This window comes from Felis catus, chromosome F2 (genome assembly GCF_018350175.1).
Source record: "Felis catus isolate Fca126 chromosome F2, F.catus_Fca126_mat1.0, whole genome shotgun sequence".
Taxonomy (NCBI): Eukaryota; Metazoa; Chordata; class Mammalia; order Carnivora; family Felidae; genus Felis; species Felis catus.
This window is the reverse complement of record NC_058385.1, coordinates 80,219,171-80,239,068: the sequence shown is the minus strand read 5'-3', so window position 1 is coordinate 80,239,068 and position 19,898 is coordinate 80,219,171. Positions and strand designations below refer to the sequence as shown.

The 19,898-nt window shown below is 55.5% G+C and overlaps 1 protein-coding gene across 4 annotated transcripts in view; it reads left to right on the top strand.

Annotated features, from left to right (window-relative positions):
- AGO2 (argonaute RISC catalytic component 2) overlaps positions 1–19,898 on the top strand; it is a 116,646-nt gene that overhangs the window by 20,396 nt on the left and 76,352 nt on the right. The window contains exon 1 of one of the 4 annotated variants that reach the window (XM_019823197.3): positions 17,645–17,822. The exons of the other annotated variants lie outside the window; for them this stretch is intronic. Within the exon in view, the coding sequence (XP_019678756.1) occupies positions 17,816–17,822 (7 nt within the window). The 5' untranslated portion in view covers positions 17,645–17,815. Of the gene's footprint in view, positions 1–17,644; positions 17,823–19,898 lie in introns of those variants that run through there. 4 annotated transcript variants of the gene reach the window in all.

Genomic DNA, 19,898 nt, shown 5'->3' with positions numbered 1-19,898 from the left:
TGTCCTTGCTGTCCCTGTGTGCCGTTGGCACGTTAGTGCAGGGGGACACGGGGGCCTAAATTCAGCGGTGGGTTGTTGTTTTAAGATGGAGCTAAAAAATAGAGGAGGAGGAGGGCAGACTGGCATTTCCAAGCCAGTCTGCAGATGCTCTCCTCTCCCCTCTTGGTAGGATCACCTCCGACTGAGCCCCCGGGGCTGGCGAGGGGCCGTCATCAGGCCCGTAATTCTCCAGCATAGTGGCTGGGCAAGAAAGCTGTTTGCTCCAATCTTTTCCCTGGTGAGAGTTTATGTATCTTGAAGCGAATGATGTTTGCTGCCTTTGAGTTGAGCACTTGATAAATAGTTGTTTAAACTGGAGTGGCTGAATGAACTCGGAAGTGATTGGATGATTTGCCAAAACCTCCCCCACCTCCAAAAAAGAAAACGAAGGTATTGGAAACGCGCGCTGGTCTCTGTTCCTGGATTCCGAAAGTTCGCTGCTGGTACAGACTGTGTACTTGCCTCCCTCTCCGTTCTGGGTTGTTTCTGTTGGAGGAGAATGCTAAGTGGGTTAATCCAAAGACGTTTGTAAATTAACTTAATCCACTGAGGTCTACCGTGGATCATTGCACTAACTTTGGAACAAGCAGGGACTGTTTATTAATGATTAACTCTGTGTTTGTTCTGTTGACATTTTGTGTGTGTCCATTTCCTTTTTTTGGTTGGCAGTTTCCTAGAGAGAGAGGACCATCTGGGGCCGTCTGTCCTTCTCACGTCCCGTGTCCGCGAGACGCGGCACCGCTGATGAGCACGTCTGAGCTGCACTGCCCAGAGCCCAGCTGCCTGGGGCGGGGCGGGCCCTCCCAGCTAGCCCGCGGGGTTGCTAGACCACGAACCTCTGTGGGGCCCCAACAGTTGGAGTTTCCTGTGTGTCCCCAGTGGCCGCAGGTGGGGCCATTATTCCTGGAGAAGCCTGTGGCAGAGCCGCAGTGGTCTCAGAAGATAGTCTGGATGACAGTCCACACCCACAAAATGAGCAGTTCAGACAGTGGCTCTGACAGCTTTCTGCATCAGGACCTGTGTAACGTCTCAAATGATCAAGGACCCCAAAGACCCTTGTTTCCGTGGGTTTTATCTATTAATAATTACCGTGTTAGAAATTAGACCCAAGGAGCCTACAAAATAATGCATGCATAGTAAAGAGAGCATATGTTAATAGATGTCAATTAATAGATCGCACACGTTAGGAGATGTGTGTTAATAGATCGTTTTTTTTTTTTTTTTTTAATGAAAGGTAACTTTTTAAAAAACAAACAAAAAAAATGTAGTGAGAAGAGTGATACTGTTTTACGCTTTTTGTAAATCGCCTTAAGGTTTGGCCTAATGCAAGCGGCTGCCTTCCACATTGAGTCTATGGGGATGTGTTGTTTTTGTTGAAGTGCAAGGAAGAAGTCTGGCCTCACACAGATAAACAGCTGAAAGGGGGGAGGAGTGTTTGTTTTGAGAGTGAGAGAGCACACTAGAGAGCATGAGTAGGGGAGGGGTGGGGGAGAGAGAGAATACCAAGCAGGCTCCGTGCTCTGTGCTGAGCCACCGCGGAGCTCGATCTCAGGACCTCAGGACCTGAGATCATGATCCTGAGCTGAGATCAAGAGTCTGAACCACCAGGCGCCCAGGAGGAGTATTTAAGTAGCCTTTTCAGACGGTTGTGGCTGTTCCTCTTTGTTACCACCCCCAAACTCAGCCAATAGTAGTTTCTTAGAAGCTGGTGGCAGCGGGATCTGAAACCGCATAGGTGCAGCGGAATCGGTACTTAGCTGGGTGTGATGTCACACGGCAGGTGTTGGACACTCTTGGCTCGCTGACTTGCGCGGGTTTTCCAAACATCGGCACATGTCACTGCACACGGTCACACAGCGTATTCGTGGATGTCGCCACACGTCTTATCAGAAAGAAGTCTCTGTTAAGCTCGTGGGGGTGAGTACGCGTTTTCCACAGTTCGGATTTTGGCGGCAAAGCTTGCCTCGTATCCTTGCAGCAGATCCCGGCGGCTCTTCTGGAGTGGCAGGCCCACTCGGTTCAGGGCCGGGGACGCGTCTGTCCCCCACCCAAGGCCGTTCCCCGCCCTGGGAAAAGGCCGTTCAGCTGGCTGCCTGATGATACTCACACCAGTACTTTTCCTCTAGACGAGGAGACAGCCGCCGCGTTTCGGGAGACGCACACTTCCTGTTTCCTCACACAGATAGAAAAGGCTGAAGAGTCAGTGTTTCATGAGATGAATCCTTCACGCGGGGCACTTCTGGGGAGCCCGGCCTCCCCGCCTCGCGCGGGTCCAGTGCTGAGCCGCCGCCCAGCCGGGTACCGGCACCTGCAGTCTCACCGGCCGTTGACCCTTCCGTGTACACAGAGGGTAAATAATGTCTCGGTGTCGTGCCGAAAATACTTGTGACCTTGGGAAACGCCCTCAAAGGCTCCTGGGGACCCCTCTTCCCCCACCCAACCCCCCCAGGAATTCCTGGGACCCCTCTTCGAGAATTGCTGCATTAGGAGAATCCTAAGTCCTGTTCTCTCTGTGGAATGATGGGTGTGTGACTGTCTGATGGCAGAGAGTGTTAGAGAGTCCGCGCTAATGAACGTGCAGCGAGCCTTACGAACGTGTTTTAATGAAACCGCCAAGGAGGGAGTCAGATTTGGAGTCTGGGTTCTCGCGTGTGTGGCCTGGCCGTGACCGCGTGAGGGGCTCGGGGGCTGTGCTTGCGTCCTCCGGGCGGGCCGGCTCCTTGGCGCGGGTGTGGGTGGGTAGGAAGAGGACTCCCCATCTTTGGTGGGGAAGGAAGTGGGGCCCAGCCTGCTGGCTCCATGTTTCGGGTTGTCGGCAAGGGGTCTCGTGTTCTCTTTGGAAATAGGCAGCTTCACTGAGTGGCGTCTTCAGTTTGGTGAATTCTGTTTGTGCTTTTTGTGGAAGTGTTCGTAAAGGTCGTTCTGTTAAGAGAGCCTCTGTCTTCGCCAGCCGATACGGATGAGTCTTCGTCCTTGTTTCGGTACTTCTTGAGTTGGGGGGTTCGTCTGAGCGAGCCTGGCAGTCTGCAAGCGACCTCCATTCCTGGCTCGTGTCCGGAATGAGTTTAAGACAGTTTTCTTGGGGCCCGGGGAGTGACCCCTTCCTCACCGCCTGTCCTGCTGGCTCCTTGTTGCCACTGGATTTAAACACAGAGTGTCTCCCCCCCCCCACCCCCCCCAGGAACAGCCAGAATCCCGCTTGGGGATTTGTTGGTGGGTGTGCTCCGGTAAAGCGTGGTCTCTGTGGCTGCTGTTCAGGATGGTGTGTGTGCTTTCGCTAGTAGCTTCTGACCTGCTCTAGAAAAAGATGAGTGAATGGTGTGACCCACATAGAGAAAAGTGTTCTAATTGATTCTTAACCAGCGGGCGTCCACCTCCGAGCGTTTGAAAACTTTCGAAGAGTGTGCTAACTGATGCACTGCCTTGTCTCAGCCCTGGCCCGGGGACAGGGCAGAGACCCTGCCGTCTTGCCCCGACTGGTGCGGGGCCCTCCCCTCCCTGTTCCCTGTGCTCCTCGCCTGTGTCTCTGCAGTCTGGCACCGTGCCTTCCTCCCTCAGCGTGTGGGAGCACCTGCCGTGGGCTGAGCCACGTGCAGGCTGCTGAGGTGATGCAGACCCAGGGGGTTCCTGCTCTCGGGGAGCTTATGACCTGGGGGAGCAGACAACTGGTGGCCAGACACAGTGCGTCTGGTGCAGGGAGTCTACTGAGGCGGTGGGGAGGGGGGCGTTGTTGGACAGCGGAGCTGGGGGACGGGGGGCAACATCCGTGGGCCCGAGGGAGGGGTGCGGGACAGGCGCATGCTCAAACCCCGCCGTGGCCGGAACCGAGGCCAGAGGGCAGTGGGCAGGGGGCCGCCGTGGCCTGCTGTGATCACACTGCCTGCTTGGCCGGTCGCAGAGGTTGCCAGCTATTTATAGAACACACTGTGAGCCCCGGAGCCTGGCATCACGACCCAGTGTGACCTCACCGGGCCCACGCCAGCCTCTCCCCCTTCTGCCCTCGTGCCCTTGAGGCGTCTGGTCCCTGGTCGTGGTTCTGGTCCTGCCCACCCATTTCCTGCTGATGGACGTTCCTTCCCTCCAGGGTCTGCTCAGAGTGGGCGTCTCGGGAAGCCTTGCCAAATAGTTAAGTAAGAATGCCTTGGTCTTTTGTCCAGTCAGAGGCTTGTTTTGTTCCCCCCCAGCAGCCTGATCCCACCTCCCCGATCCCTACGCTGCTGTGGCCTGCGGAGCGAAGCCAGCAGTGGCTCGGGTCCCTGGGAGACAATGTTAGCAGGTCCCACCCCGGTGGGTGTGCAGCGAGGGGCGCCAGTGGGAAGGAGGGGCACTGGATCCTGTGGATGGACAGGTGGACAGACGGACAACGGCTTCACGGTCGACTCCTCTGCTCAGCTGTGCTAGCCCTGCGTGGGATCCCACCCTGACCACCCGTGGGACCATTTGGACGTCCTGAATCTGCTCTGTGACCCAGCAGGTGACCCTGGTATCACTCTTGGAAGCCACTAGAAAGTAAGAAGTCTGCAGGGACGTCCCTCCCTTTTACTGCTTTCGTCCGGCTCCCTCAGCATGTAGGGCTTCTGGGTGTTTCGGGGAGGGTAGATCAGTGGCCTCAAACCACAGACGCTCTGCTGGCCGAGCGTAGGACTCAGTGGTTTTCCTGGAGCCCGTGGCCACGAGCGAGCAGCTCTGGGCGAGGTCGCCGAACGCTTGCCGTGACCTCTCAGCCCACGCCCGCTCCTTGGGGTTTCGGTGAGTGCTGTCTGCTCGGGCCCTCCGCTGTGTTCCCCTCTGTGGGCGCCTGCTGGGCCTCCTCTGATGACTGGGAAGCAGAGTGCAGGCCACACGGGCTGTTCAGGACTGGCGTTCTGCCCCTGGAGCGTGGCTGCAGGCCCGGAGTGTGCACTGAGTGACACGAGGGAGGCGTGCTAGAGGGGACGGGGGGTGGGGGGACCATGCTGAGATCCACGTTGGGATGCTTAGCCCTCTCTGGTATAACACTAACACTCGAGAAAACAGCAGCTTTATTTTTTTGAGATATAGCTCACAAAGCCCCAAATTACCACTGTATTTTTTATGTGTTGTGGTTAAAGATCTGAAGGATGAGTTATAGCGCCGATAACCGGGTCCGGCAGGCGAGCTCCGTGCCACAGCAGGCAGAGGAAGGCCCGTTCCTCTCCACGAGCGTGAAGGGGCCCAGGGCTGAGAGCACAGGATGGTCACACGTTCCCTGTGGGTGTGTAAGATACGCATAACGTAAAGTTCTCCATTTGAGAGCGTACCATTCAGTGGCCTCACGCGCACTCACAGTCTGGGGACCACCGCCTCTCTCCCAGTTCCAGAATTCTGTCACCACCACCCCCCCACCCATGCCGAGCAGGAACCCTGTACCCACTGGCCACCACTCTTCTCCGCAAGAGTATAGGAGGTACCAAAGTCCGCATGTCCCATGATTCTGCTTGTAGGAGCGTCCAGAATGGTACCTCTTATATTACCTGAGAGTATCTTCAGGGTTCACGGCACTGCAGTGGGTGTTAGTGTTTCATTCCTTTCTACGGCTGGAGAACATTCCATCGCGGGGACGTACCGCATTCTGTTTTATCCCTTCCCTGGACAGTAGACCTTCGGAGTTGTTTCCAGTTAAGGTATTTTTAAATTATAAAATTCTTACTTTTCTGTGCCTTAAAGCTTTGCCAGAATTACAAATGTGTGTGACTTTTTTTTTTAAATTTTTTTAACCTTTATTTATTATTGAAAGACAGAGAGAGACAGAGCATGAGCAGGAGAGGGGCAGAGAGAGAGGGAGACACAAAATCTGAAGCAGGCTCCAGGCTCCGAGCTGTCAGCACAGAGCCCGACGCGGGGCTCGAACTCACAAACTGCAAGATCATGGCCTGAGCTGAAGTTGGACGCTTAACGGACTGAGCCACCCAGGTGCCCCGTGTGTGACATTTTCATCAGGGGATACACAGGACAGTTTGCTACGTTTTCCATGCTGCACTGAGAGCATTGGCTTTTGGACGATGTCACCGTTGTTCCCTGTTTGCCTTGTGGGAAGAGAGCGCAGCGTGGGGGAGCCCCGGGTACCTCTGTGTGAGTGCACGGGTGTTGGGAGCCCTGCTGAGGAGTCCCCCTGAGCCCCTGTTGAGAGTTTGGAATCTGCCTGCTGACTTTAGGCAAATCGAGATGTAGTTGACGTTTGAAAAGACGTTGCGCACTGGTGTTTTTTTTCTCTGTGTCTGTAAGCATGGGAGAATCTTACGTATTTTTAGTAAGCCCTCCTGAGTTGTAAATTTTTAGCGTGAGCCTATCAATTTATAATCATAAAAAACAGCATTCTGCATCAATTGTCGTATTGGCCGTGTCTAATGTATTTCACAACTCGAAGGCATGAGAGGTCAATAGCAGAGTGGGGCAAACAGTTATGTTTGACTCTGTTTCACCTCACGGGAGTTCGTCGGCCTGTCCCTTCCCCGAGGACCCCGGTAAGCCTGCTGGTCCCCCCACACGAGAGCTGTGAGGTTTCCCGGCTGCCGTGGAGGCCCTGAGCAGGCTCGAAGCTTCCCCCTTTCTCTAAGGGTCCGTCTCATAGAGCTTCCTCAGCCACGTGTCTCATCACTCGTGTTCCTGTCCAGTCCACGGTTGGGGGGAAGTGGCCAGAGGAGGGGATCGCTGGGCCTTGGCCCCGCGCAGTGTGGCGGTAACCCCCGCACCGCGGGCAGCCCCAGCCACGGGGGACTGCCCGGGCCCCTCGTGTGCCATTCCGTGTGTCCGTCGGCACACTTCCGGACACATTTCTTACTCCCGAGTGTGTGTAAACGGAGAGTCTGATGGTCCCCAGAGCACTCCTCCCTCGGCCTCCAGGAGTCCTAACACGTGGCCGGTTTGGGTTCCTTTCTGGAACAATTCGAAGGCAGTCCTACACATCGTCATTCGTCCACACAGACTTCAGTGTGTGTCTCTAACGACGAGGGCTCTTGAAACGTGGGGTCACGTACCAGGACTCCCAAGCGATGGCTGGTCCCTAATGGCAGAGGGACGGTCAGGGCTCAGGTTCCCCCGTGGCCTCACGGTTGCCTTTTTATCGCTGGTGTGTTGGCATCGGTGTTTGTACGCACAGTCAGCCGTGAATTCCGGCACACCTGAACAGTTTTTGCTCACGAATTTTCAGGCTCGTGGAGGTTAACTCCTGGCCGGAGGCCGTTGCCTGGTGACTTCCTGACTTTGCCCACAGTGCAGAGCTCGCGTTGGTCACTCACGTGGTTTTAGGGACACGTGCTGTCCATTGCATCATTTACCGAGTGCCCCTGGAACTCCCGTCTTCAAACGACGTCTGCTCCGGGCCCACGGGTTGTGCACCTGGGCCGCCGTGGGCTGGCGAGGGAGGCAGTTCTGCCATTAAGGCCGGGTGCTCTGGCGGCCTGGACGGCTGGGCTCCCTCGGTGCTGCTGCACTCAGCCTCGTTGCCCCCCCCCCCCCCCCCCCAGGAACCTGGGTGCAAACACCGGGTTCTTCCGAAAGCCTCGGACGGTCGTGGCTACTCCACACAGTTCGTTGGCCAGGGCGGGCCGTGCGCCTGAGTCTGTGGCCAGCCACCTGCCACGTCTGTGTGCCCGGGAGCCGGTGCCAGGAACGCGCTCCTCACGGAGAGTCTGTGAAAACTGCAGCGTAGGTGAACCTTGAAAGCATTGTGTTCGGTGTAAGCAGCCAGGTGTGTGAGTCTCTGTCCATGAGGTGCCCAGAGCAAGGAAATCCAGAGACAGGAGAGCAGATGACTGACTGGTCACCGGGGGGGGGGGGGGGGGGGGGGGGTAGGAGTGACTCCTTGCGGGGTGTGTGGTTTCTTTCTGGGGCGGTGAAGATGTCCCGAAACCAGACGGTGCTGATGGATCTGCTAAAGCCACTGCATCATACGCTGTAAAACGGTTAAGGGGGTACCTTTTATGTCGTGTGAGTTCTAATATGGTTACGAAAAACAAAAACAAAACAAAAAACCCCCAAAACTGGCCCCGGATCATTCTGTGCGTGCCCCTTCCTGAACCCAGATTTCCAGGCTCAGCTTTGGGCTCGAAGGTGTCAGCAGACTTCCGTGTGGAGGTGTGCGTTTTTGGTTGGTTCATGAGCAGCAGACGTGGCCCTGGGGTCCCACCTTATGCTAAATGGGGTCCACTAGGACCCAGGAGACCTAGTCTCCAGGCTTCACCCAGCTGCAGAGGGTGCTGGGGAAAGTGCCCCCTCGCCCCCCTTACTCGGTGTCAAGATGGACGCGATCCAGCCAGGGACTAGAGCCTGACGTGAATGGGAAAAGGCCGCAATTGTGTCGTTTAAACACGGAAGCATCCTGCACCTGGCAGGGTCCATAATCTGAGATGCGTGCAGGTGTCCGAATTTCTTTCCAGCCCTTTAAAGAACACCGAGCACATTCCTATTTACGTTAAGTTGTGGGCTTGTCTCTCTTACGGAAAAATTGAGTAAAGAGGGCTAACAGTCCTGGGGATTCTACCTGCTGGATTTTCAAGAAATCCTAATTAATTATCCTGACACAAAACAAAAAAACAAAAACTTGTACCTCTACGGGATGTCGGTATTTAGAAGCGACATCTCAGATGTCCAACGGCACCGATTGAGGGAACTTTCTGGTGTCTGTCTTTTGGTAAACTTGCTTTTCAGCGTCCCCTCAGGGAGCTGTATTCATTCCAAGTGAGGGGACTCCGGTCGAGTTGGAGTGAACCTCAGGTGTCTGCGGCAGGAGCCTTGCTGAAGAGAGCAGGGAGATTACTCAAAGCCGAAGCTCGTGTTGCTTAGTCTTTTCAGATGCTTTTCTTGGTGAAAGGGGCATTCTGGGAGTTGTTTGCTTATTTTTGGTAATCGTACCATAATATGTGCTGATGAACGTGTGCCTTGTTTTCTTTAAAATAACGTTACTTTTCACAACATACAGGGATTGTAATTTAAAATCAACACGGGAGCATCCTTACAATAACGTCTGAGATGAAATGCTTGATTGCTGAATATATTGCTGAGGAGAGGAAGTGTGTTTCTTTCCTTTCACAGCGGCCGCGTTGCAAACGGACCCTGCAGGTGCCCAGGCTGGGAGTCTTTTCGTGTGTAACGAGAATCCGTGTTGATCACGAAGGAAAGATATAAACAGAAGCTGCAGCTTTCCCTTCGTAATAGTTCTTTGCAGCCTCTCTCATGCTCTGTTTCAAACGGGACCCTGAAGCGTTCCTTGCAGAAAAGAGTGACTACAGACAGACGCGGTTGTCCAGGTGCAGGAAGCTCTTAAGGCAGACTCAGGACCGCTCTCGCAGGAACCGAGAAGCGTCTGTTTCCCATGCGTCTCTCCGGGGCCGTGTGGGCTGGGTGCCCGGCCCGGTGCAGCCGCCGTGGGCGACGGCCGAGCACCCCCTCGCCCGCAGGAAGCGGCGTGTGCGTCTCCCCGGTCGCACCGGCACAGGGGCGGCGTGGGGTGGCCCGGCCGTGGCAGGCCGAGAGGGCCGGAGCCCGGGACATGGTAGAGCAGGAGGGGCCGGGCGATGCCACGTGTGACGAGGAGGTGTCCCTGAGAAGGTGGCTCCTGAAAACAGGCCTGAAAACAAGTGCACGGGCCACAGGCCTCTGAGGAGGAGTGTTTGGGTGGAGGGAAGGCAGGGTGGAAGCCGCGGGCGGAGGGGGGAGCAAGAGCTGGCAGGGTGGCCGAGCCGGGGCCTCTGACGGAGAAGGGGTGCTGCGGGGGGGGGGGGGCGCAGAGTGACACAGTTTGCCAGCTTCTGACCGCTGTGTGGACATGGCGGGGGGGGGGGACCACTTAGGAATTGCGGAGTGGTCCTGCGGGTTTGCAGCCGTGTGCTCACGGGAGGCGGAGCGGGGAGCTGGCAGACTCCGGGTCCACGGGGGGGGGGGGGGGGGGGGGGGGGGGGGGGGGCATCGTGAAGGTGGAGGCAGGGAGGTTTCGTCGCAGGCCGGGTGTGAGGGAGAGTCAGGGGTGACAGCATCGTGGTGGCCTGAGCGGTGGCCTCATGATTGAGACGAAGACCCTGTCGGGGGTGGGGGGGGGAGTAATGTGGGGTCTTGGTGACTCTGTCAGGTGGGTTTGGGGGGTGGGGGGGATCCTCCTGATTTGGGGAGGGGCAGTGGTGCTGGGAGGATGGGACTGGGAGGCGCCCAGTGTGGCCAACTCAGAGGGGCGGGGAGAGGGGAGGGCCGGTGAGCAGGCGGGGAGGCGTGAGGGAGGGCGGGAGTTGGCGCGGACACGTTCGAGTCTGCGCGGTCGGGGCGCTGGACGTGCAGCTGGAGCCCTGAGAGGTGCCTGGGGGCATGTGGACCGGAGAGGCCTCCAGCGGTGCTCAGGGTGTAGAGGGTGCTGGTGGATGAAGGGGCAGAGCTGGGGAGCGGGGGTCCAGGGCTGAGACGCGAGGAGTCACGAGGAGCGGGCCCGCTCGTAGTCAGGTGCAGCCGAGGGCACTGCCGGGCCGAGGTTTGACCGTGTGACGCGATGACCCTGGGAGAGCGCTTCGTGTGCGTGGTGGGGGCCCCGCCCGGCTGCAGAGCTGGGGGACAGTTAGGAGTAAACGCAACCAGTGGCTCGACGGTTGGGAGGCGGACCGTGGGATCCAAAGACCTCTCTGTCCTGGAGTCTGGCCGGGCTCGCTTTTCACCCGTGAACGACTTTGTGTTAGTTCCTTACAGTGTCTTCCCGCTCACACTCGCACTCGTGGGTTCAGAGTTGCTTGTTTCGGTGCTTCGGGATGTTACTTCTCTTTCTTGGGGACGCCTCACCCTTGGCGTTCGCTTCTGTCTAATCAGAGCTGCTTTATAGCTGATGTGCGATTTCCTCTCCGGGGTCTTAGGAGGTCTTTACTCTGTCTCTGTCTCTGTCTCTGTCTCTGTCTCTGTCTTTGTCTCGTTTTGTTGAAGATGGGAACAGCCTGACTGAGAGGGGAGAGTTACAGCAGAGAAGGGAGGAGTGGCTGGAGCCTTGTCCCTGATTCCACCCTGGTCTGCGGGCAAGGGCTGGGCCCGGCGAGGACACCATAGTTCTCCCGCCCCCAACAGATGCTCCCGGAGGTGTGGGCCTGGGACAGCTCTGTCCTTTCCTTTCCTTTCCTTTCCTTTCCTTTCCTTTCCTTTCCTTTCCTTTCCTTTCCTTTCCTTTTCTCTTCTCTTCTCTTCTCTTCTCTTTCGTTTCCTTTTCTTTTCCCTTTCCTTTTTTCTCCTGTTCTCTTTTTTCTTTAATGTTTATTTATTTTGAGAGAGAGAGAGAAAAAACACAAGGGGAGGGCAGAGAGAGCTAGGGAGAGAGGGTTCCAAGCAGACTTCGCACGGTCAGCACAGAGCCTGATGTGGGGCTGGATCCCCTGAACAGCAAGATCATGACCTGAGCTGAAGTCAAGAGTCGGAGGCCCAACCTGCTGAGTCCCCCAGGTGCCCAGGACCCTCTTCTGATGGCTGTTACACCCTCCCTCCATGAAGCCAGCGAGTCCGAAGCCGGGGGAGGGGGCGGGAGGGGCGTGCCGGACATTTGGCCACGGCCGTGCAGGCTGCCGGAACACCCGGAGGGTCACGGGAGGCCGGCAGCCTCTAAGGCTACATGGGACCAATCAGCAGCATGGTGTTTTTGTCATACTTGGGGCCCGGGTGCAGACCGGCCTTGCATCAACCCTGGATCCCAGGGGAACCGCTTGTGCTCAGCTGACCGACCAACATCTCCTTTTGTTTTCTTTCTGCCCGTAGACATGTTCCCTTCCTGTGAGCCCCGCAGGGCATCAGAAAGCCCGTTTCTTCTGGGGGCTTCGCAGCCACATGCCCCTTCCGTGTGCGGAGCTGTCTGCTGGTTTCCTCCACGTCCTTGAGTGGGGACATGATTGCCAGAACACTCCCCAGTGAGCCTTCCTCCACAACATACGTATTTCAGGTGTCCTCGTGCAGCCTTCTTTCTTTACTTCATTTTTTATTTTTTTCATTGCTTTACTTATTTCTGAGGGAGAGAGAATGAGAGAGCAAGCGGGGGAGGGGCAGAGAGAGGGAGGCTCCATGCCGACAGCAGCAAGCAGGGTGCAGCGCTTGAACTTCTGAACTGAGCGGTGAGATCGTGATCTGAGCCCAGGTCGTCGGAGGCTCAACCGACTGAGCCGCCCAGGCGCCCCCGTCCTGCGGCCTTCTTTATCGTAACAGGACCGGCTGGCAGCTGGACCTCTGAACAGTCCGTAGTGAATTGGGGGCCCTCGTAGGGAACAGCACTGCGACCAGGAAGATCTGGTCGGTGGGCCTGTAAAAGATGTGGTGTTTGCTCTGGGTGCTGTGGGAAGAGCCCCCCACACCGAGTGGTGCAAAGCCACAGCTGTTGTGCTCATGGATTCTCTGGGTCAGAAATTGGCACCAGGCCCAGGGGCGGTGTGCTTTCTCTGCCCCGTCAAGCCTCCTCCGGGAGGCAGCGGAGTGGCTCAGGGCTGGGACCATCTGGACACCTCTCCACTCGCAGGTCTGGCACCCGGGCTGGGTTGACACCAAGGCTGGTTTCAGCAGAGCCTGCTGGCCAGGGCGCCCACATGGCCTTTCTGCGTGGCTCGGGCTGAGTTCTTCGAGGAAGTGTCTGGAAATCAGACATTCCCAGGGAGCAGAGCGGTTGCTGCGTGGCCTCTTCCTGTCCAGCCTCACAAATCCCCGGCATCATTTCCCTTTCTCCCCTGCTCTGCTGCTCGAAGCTGTCACCAGTCTGCCCAGACTCAAGGGGAGGGCATGTGGCCCCCAGCTCTCGATGTCAAAAGGAATTGGGTTGCTTGAAGACTGCCGCCGTGTTGTCCTTCCAAAACAGTTAGGACCTATTTCGGGTTGAGAAGCAGAGTCTGACGACCGGCTCTGTGGTTCAGGACGGCCATCAGGTGCCCGGTTGTCGTTCGTGACTGTGCTCTTGCATGAGGGCTATCAGCTAAGTGCCGTCACGCGTTATGGCAGCTGGGAGCTCCTGGCCCTTCCAGATCCTTCCAACCCATCCTGATCCAGCCAGAGAGCCAGAGGAGGCATGGAGGCTTCCCGGGAAGAGTCCAGACTTTGGAAACCGAGACGCCGGAGTCCGGGTCCCAGCTCTGCGACTGTGTGACCTCAGGCAAGTCAGTTCACCTTGTCCGTCTCTGTCTCTTCTGCAAGATGGCGACACTCCCTACCTCAGCAGAAGTGTTTTGAACCTCACGGGAAAGGTGAGGTGCCATTTGTCCGGGCACCTGGCACTCAGATTATAGTAACCGGAAGGCGTTGCAGGGAATGGCCTTAGTAGTTCAGCGATATCATTAATAAGAGTCACACGTCGCACCTTCTCGTAGGATCCTGATAGGGAACAACCACCCAGAATCTGGCTCCCTTTTTCCGTGAACAGTGCACACTTCTTGGATCTTTAAGCCCCCCCCCCCCCCCGTGATGCTGACTTATCAGCGTGCTGCAGGGGTTTGAAGAGAGAACATGCGTTAACGTGAGGCCAGATGGCTGAGCCTATCACCGAGTGCAAGACTAATTAATTGAAGTATCTTTCAAGCAGATTCTAGCCTCGTCCCTCCTTTGTACCTGTGGTTTTTGTTGTTTCTAAATGGCATCTTTGTAAAAGTCATTTTCCTAATCAGGAGCTGCTCAGGTAGAAGGAGGCAGTGGATATTTAGAATCTTGTTTTCAGCGAGCTTGATGAATTCTTTCAGTTCTCACAGTTGTCTGTGGTTCCGCCGTAGTTTGATGCAGGTGACTGTGTCTCCACGTGGCACTTTCGCGGTTTTGTTTCCAGTCGTGTTGGTTGTTTCTTTTTCTTTTGTTTCTGCACTTGGTAAAACCTGTCGAAGTGGTGATTTCAAGCCTCATTGTTTGGTTCTGACCTCAGGAGAAACCCTTCTGATACTTCTTTTGCTGGAGTGATGTTTTCAGGAGGTTTTCATTGGGTAACTTACTAGGTCCAAGAAGTCCCTTCTGAGCGGCCACGGGCTTTTGCCTGTCTTGTTTGTTTTTGCTTTGTGAATCACGAGAGGGTCCTGATTTCCGGACGACGTAAGGGACGTGTGTATGCGTGCCACACGACTAGTGCCAAAATGGGTTTAGACGCGCGGGGCGCTCCGAGGCGTGCGTGCGTTAACTGTCTCGGCTAGAGGGCCGCCGGGACCTCAAGGGTAGTGTGAAGTCAGGTCCCTGTGAGGGCCGGGCCGTCTCTCCAGGTGTTGAGAGCAGATGCACCGCCCTGGCCGGCAGCACGGCTTCACGAGGGGGGGCGACGCGAGTGAGCCTTGGGGTGTGTGGGAGGACACGCGTGGCCCCCAAACCCCTGAAGTCCTGGGTAGATCGGGCGCTGGCATCGGCAGGCTTCACGCGTGACAGAGGTGTGACAAAGCGGGGCGTAAGTTGGAGAATGTGGCGAGTTACTCTGTTGCTCTAGTGGGATGCACTGAGCAGGAGCAGCCGGACAAAGACGTGGTCAGTGGGTCCTGTGAACCTGCGGCATCTGAAAGAGTGTCCTGTCGGGTGGCAGGGGCTCTGGGTGGCTCTGGGCACCGCGGGGTCTCCAGGAGAGAGACGTCTGCTGTGGCTGGTTTCCGGGGGCCGAGACGAGGAGCGGGACGGGCTGGGGAGGGAGTGGGCGTGCGGAAGCCAGGTCAGGGACGCCCTGCGGCTCACGGAGTGGCCCGTGCACAGAGGGCACAGGGTCGCTGAGGGTCCTGCCGCACGACGGGCACTCATCTGAGTGGGGAGATGGAGTGTTCTCCTGGGGCGGCTGTCAGGCCTGGCAGGGAATGGGGAGGGAGCCGGGACTGTCCTGGATAGAATTTAGCAAAGCGATTGGCTTCAATGGAAAGAAATGTAAGCTCATGCCTGCTCGGTCAGGATTGAAGTCATTTGGACTTCTAGGTTGGCAGCGGCTTAGAAAGAGCCCTTCTCCAGTAACTGAGCCCAAACCAGCAGGTCCCGCTGAGTCCTGCTGGCCTAGTCTAAGACACCTCCTCCTCTTCCTCCTCCTTTCATTTATTTGAGAGAGAGAGCAAGAAGTAGAGGGAGAGAGAGAGTCTCAAATAGACTCCTTGCTGTCAGTACGGAGCCCGATGCGGAGCTCGAACGCATGAACCTTGAAATCACGACCTGAGCCGAAATGAAGGGCCAGGCGCTCGGCCGACTGAGCCCCCCAGGGTCCCCATCTAAGATATTTCTTTTGGGTGTGATGGCTTCAAAATGTCTGACAAAGCCCCTGACTTTGTCCTCCGTAAGGGCCATGGGGACTGTTGTGTGTGTCCCCTTCCCGCCTGCGTTGCCGCATTAAGCGGCCGAGCTGCTTTGTGGGGCCGTCAGCCCTCCGGGGCGTCTGGCCTCAGTCCCACTCGTCCTTTTCCGTCTGTGTTGGACCACGTAGAATGACCGATACGGCAGTGGACGGCCACCTTGCAGCCTGGGCACCCAGGGTCACCTGTCGGGCCGATGACGCAGAGCCTTGGTTCTGAGTGACACGGGTTGTGTGTTAGCCGAGGAGGGAGAGATGATGGGTTTCGCCGCCTGGCCGGTAAAAATAGACACTTACTCTTTCCACGGCAGGCGGAAAGCGAAGACTTCCCTCAGTAGCCCGTGGGACAGAACCGAAATTGTGGTTTCTTTCGTTTTTGATGCCATTTTTCTCTTCCTGATTCCTTGTCTATTAAATTCACCAGGCCTCACGAGCTGATGGTGATGGATCAGGATCCGTGGATTCGCGTTAGCTACACACCCGCCTGCTGGTTGTGCGTCGTCCGTTACCCGGGTTAGGGCTCGAAGTCAGGAGTGCGTCCCACGGAAAGAGCCTTGGCTCACGCAGCTGGTCGGTGGCCGTGCCTTCCTTCCAGAAGGGCAGACAGGAGGCAGCCAGACCTGTTCCCGGCCGCTCCCAGTGAGAAGGTCACGTTGCAGCACACCCAGTCCACGACTGCCACGTGAACGGCACGTCTGCAGAAGGTGCTTGCCCTCAGGCGAGATGTGCTCCCAATGTGTGTGTTTTCTTTTCCATTAAAAAGTGAACAAAACGTTGGTGGCTACCTGCATTTGGCGGTCACGGCTCTAGCTGGACCGCGGGGCTGTCTGTGCGGGCAGCACCCCTGCACGAGTGCAGATGCCACGCTCCCCGAACCGGGCTGTGGCATCGGAAGGGGCCGTGTGTGCTCGCCATCGGGACCCCCGCTTGTGCCTGCTGCAAAGGTTGCACGTAAGCAAGACAGTTTCTTGCCACCTCAGAAACTGACTCAACCCTGTAACCTGAAGGGAGGAGGAGGGAGGAGGCGTGTGGGGCACGGTTATAAATGGGCAGAAATCGGTCCCCTACTTTTTTTCCCTTGGGCGCACTTTTTTTTTTTTTTTAATTTTTTTTTTCAACGTTTATTTTTATTTTTGGGACAGAGAGAGACAGAGCATGAACGGGGGAGGGGCAGAGAGACAGGGAGACACAGAATCGGAAACAGGCTCCAGGCTCTGAGCCATCAGCCCAGAGCCTGACGCGGGGCTCGAACTCACGGACCGCGAGATCGTGACCTGGCTGAAGTCGGACGCTTAACCGACTGCGCCACCCAGGCGCCCCGTTGGGCGCACTTTCAGTATGAGTTCGCTTTATCTGGGATATAGAACCCAAATTGTGGCTTTAATCTTGGACTTGAAATAAGGGCTGTGCGGGCTTTCCTCCGTGTGGCAGGTCCCCGGGCACTGGCAGGTGCCAGGGGGCTCCCCGGGACAACCTCGTGGCTGCGCGTGTGGGGCCCTGCGGGTAGCCTGGTGGCCGCCCATCTTCTAGATGACGGGGCGTCTCCTCCAAGCTGGGCCCCTCTTGTCTGCATCTGTGTGGCTGTGGATGAGGGGCCTCGGATATACGTGGGAATCCTAACACACCCACCTCACATCCTGGATTGGGCAACTTTAAAAAAAATTTTTTTTTTTAACGTTGATTCATTTTTGAGAGACAGAGAGAGACAGAGCATGAGCTGGGAAGGGACAGAGGGAGGGAGACACAGAATCCAAAGCAGGCTCTGGGGCTCTGAGCTGTCAGCACAGAGCCCCACGTGGGGCTTGAACCCACGAACTGTGAGATCATGACCTGAGCTGAAGTCGGAGGCTCAACCGACTGAGCCACCCAGGCGCCCCCTGGATTGGGCAACTTTTTAAAAAGATGCCTCTTAGGCGGAGTACTGGCTATGCTTGCCACCTCTTAGTTTTTGTTGAACTTTGGAGATTGTCAGAGAAAAATAGAGTAAACACCCATTTATCCTCCTGCCAAAATTTGTTCAAAGTTGGTTTTGTAGGTTTTTAAAAAAATAGCTTTATTATTGTTTTTCTAATAAATAGTCCACTTAAAAGAATCGAGGCAGAAAGCGCAGAAAGACAACTTATCACATGACCTCCCAGAAGCCACCACTTTTGTTTACGAGCCTTCCTACACCACACGTGTGCGTGTGTAAATACGTGACAAATGGGACTGCCCCCAACGCCATCGTGGAACTTCTCCCGCTCCCCAGTATGTGGAGTCGTTGTTGGTGTGCAGTGTCGGTAGGTTACCGCAACAGCTTATTTAACAGACTTTGTGCTGACGAAGTCCTCATCAGGCATGTGTTGGGTGGGCGTTGATGCGTTCCGGGGCGGGGATGTCTTGCTGTTGTGTGTAGGTGTCTGCGTGCTTGAGGATAAATGCCTGTATCCTGAGTTACTTCATCAAAGGGCACAGGATTTTAACCGATTTCTGTAACATACCTTCAAGACCAGCCAGCTTAGATGTAATCAGACTGATCATTTTCCCCGGCTCTTCTAAATGCCAGGTAGGCAAAAAAAAAGTTGTTTACGATTTCAATTTGCATTTTTTGAATGAGGGCTGAATATGTTTACTGTTTGTCGGCTACTGGTGTTGCCCGTGCGCACTCTCCATGTTTTCCCGTTGGAGTTTCAAATCCTTATGAATCTATGTAGACCGTCTACCCAGGTTTATGTTTTTAGGTTGGTGAAGTTATTATGTCACAACATTTTCCGAATTTCTTGGGCAACCAGAGAAGCTTTAAAAATCCCGTGTAGTCAGACTGGTCTCTTGTGATCTGCATTTTGGTTCCAAGAAAGAGAACATTCCGACTCCCGAATTATAAAGGACTAATTTAATTTAATTTTAATTTTAATTTTAGTTTTTTTAAGACTATTCAATTTTAAAGTAGTTCTTTGGATGTCTTTGTTTCAGTTAGAAATGTTGCCTGTTTACAATCTGTGTCCATTTGGAGTTTGTTTTGTAATAAGACGCGAGGGAGCTCATCTTAACTTTTCCCTCAAGTGGTCAGTGTTCCACCTGTCCCTTCTCTCCTGTCCCACAGTTGAAATGTCACCTTAGCCTGCCCTGAACTGTCCTCACGGTTGCTCCTGATGTGATTCTCTGCCTGCCCTCTGCTGAAGTGAGTTCCCCCGGGGACAGGGACACAGCAGGTGCTCAGGGAGCGTATGGGACATGTAGCCTGAGGCTGGGCACACAGTCAGACCTCACTTTAGTAGCAGCTGTTCCTGGGCTCTCCTGTGCCAACGGAACGAACTTGGGGGGCCTACTTTATGCACTGTCAGCCCACCCATTTTTTTTGGAAACTGTGTTTGGCTTAAACATATCCACTGTCTCAAAAGGACTTGAGGCACCTTGGCCTGGTGGCAGAACTCATGGGCTCTCATAGCAGCAGGACCTGAGCTGAGCCCAGCTTGGTCTGTCCTTACCTTCCCGGTGTCCCAGCAGCAAGCTGGGGGTCACACGTGCCTGGCCCACGGTGAGGACTAACCGGGACGGCACATGTGGTTCTTCCCAAGGAATTGCGGGAGAGCTTAAACTAATACACACACTAGAAGGGGTAGTTAATCGTTTTCTGTTGGCGTGGAGAGATGTCCTCGGTAACCAGGGTGGATTCATTACTGTCACAGAGCACACAGTCGTGAACTTTCTGCTTAAGAGGATGGGAACAGAAGATGGGAGGTTAGATTCTTGTATGTCTGGGGTGATGGAAGGATTTAGGTTCTAAAACCTCGCTGGCCTGGCACTGAGTCGCCCTCCGGGGTGCCCTGGTTCCTGTTTGTGAAGTGTGGACAACTCGCGTCCGAGACGGGGGATGTGAGGACAGACGAGGAGGTACCCGGAGTCGCGCCCAGAGCGTAGTAGATGCTTGATAAACACAGCTTCCTTGGTTGAGATGGTGGAGACAGCTTGTGGAAGACGGAGTCGTAGTCTCCACGTGGATGCTCCGTGTTTTTGCCGTAAAACACCTCGCGTCGAGTTACAGCTCGGTGGAGGGGTTTCCACGAAGACTGAGTGTTGACACTGAGCTAGTGTTGTATTCATCTGTTCGTTCCTTCCTTCCGCGGTTGCACAGAAGCCGACACAAGCCCTGCCCTGGCGATGCTCACGAGCTGGCGGGAGGGGCAGTGGCTGGTCAGAGAATCACAAAATCAGTACAGAGTCACAGCTGGTAAGCGTTACAGGGAAGCGTGAGAGAGAGACACCCGGGGGTGGTTTTCGTGTGTCCTCAGGGCTTTCGTAAAGTGCTCAGGTCGCGTGGCCGAATGTCTCGACAAGCTCTTGAAAGAACCACACGTCCACGGAGCGGGACGGCAGTGGACAGTGGCCATCCCAGCCATTCGGGGGATGCCTCAGCGGAAGGGGGGTGGCGATTTACGTTTCTCAAGGATTTCCTAAATTCCTCCTTGGACTTATTACAGTATGTGTAATATTATTGGCTAAAGACAGATGGCGGGTCAGAGGGGACATCTTTGATGTATGGGGGAAAGTTTATTAAAACAACTTTTATGGGGAAGTTTTCTTTTTACAGATCATGGGGGTGGCTTGGGGACCATTTCTCAAAGAAATAGTGTTTGAAATG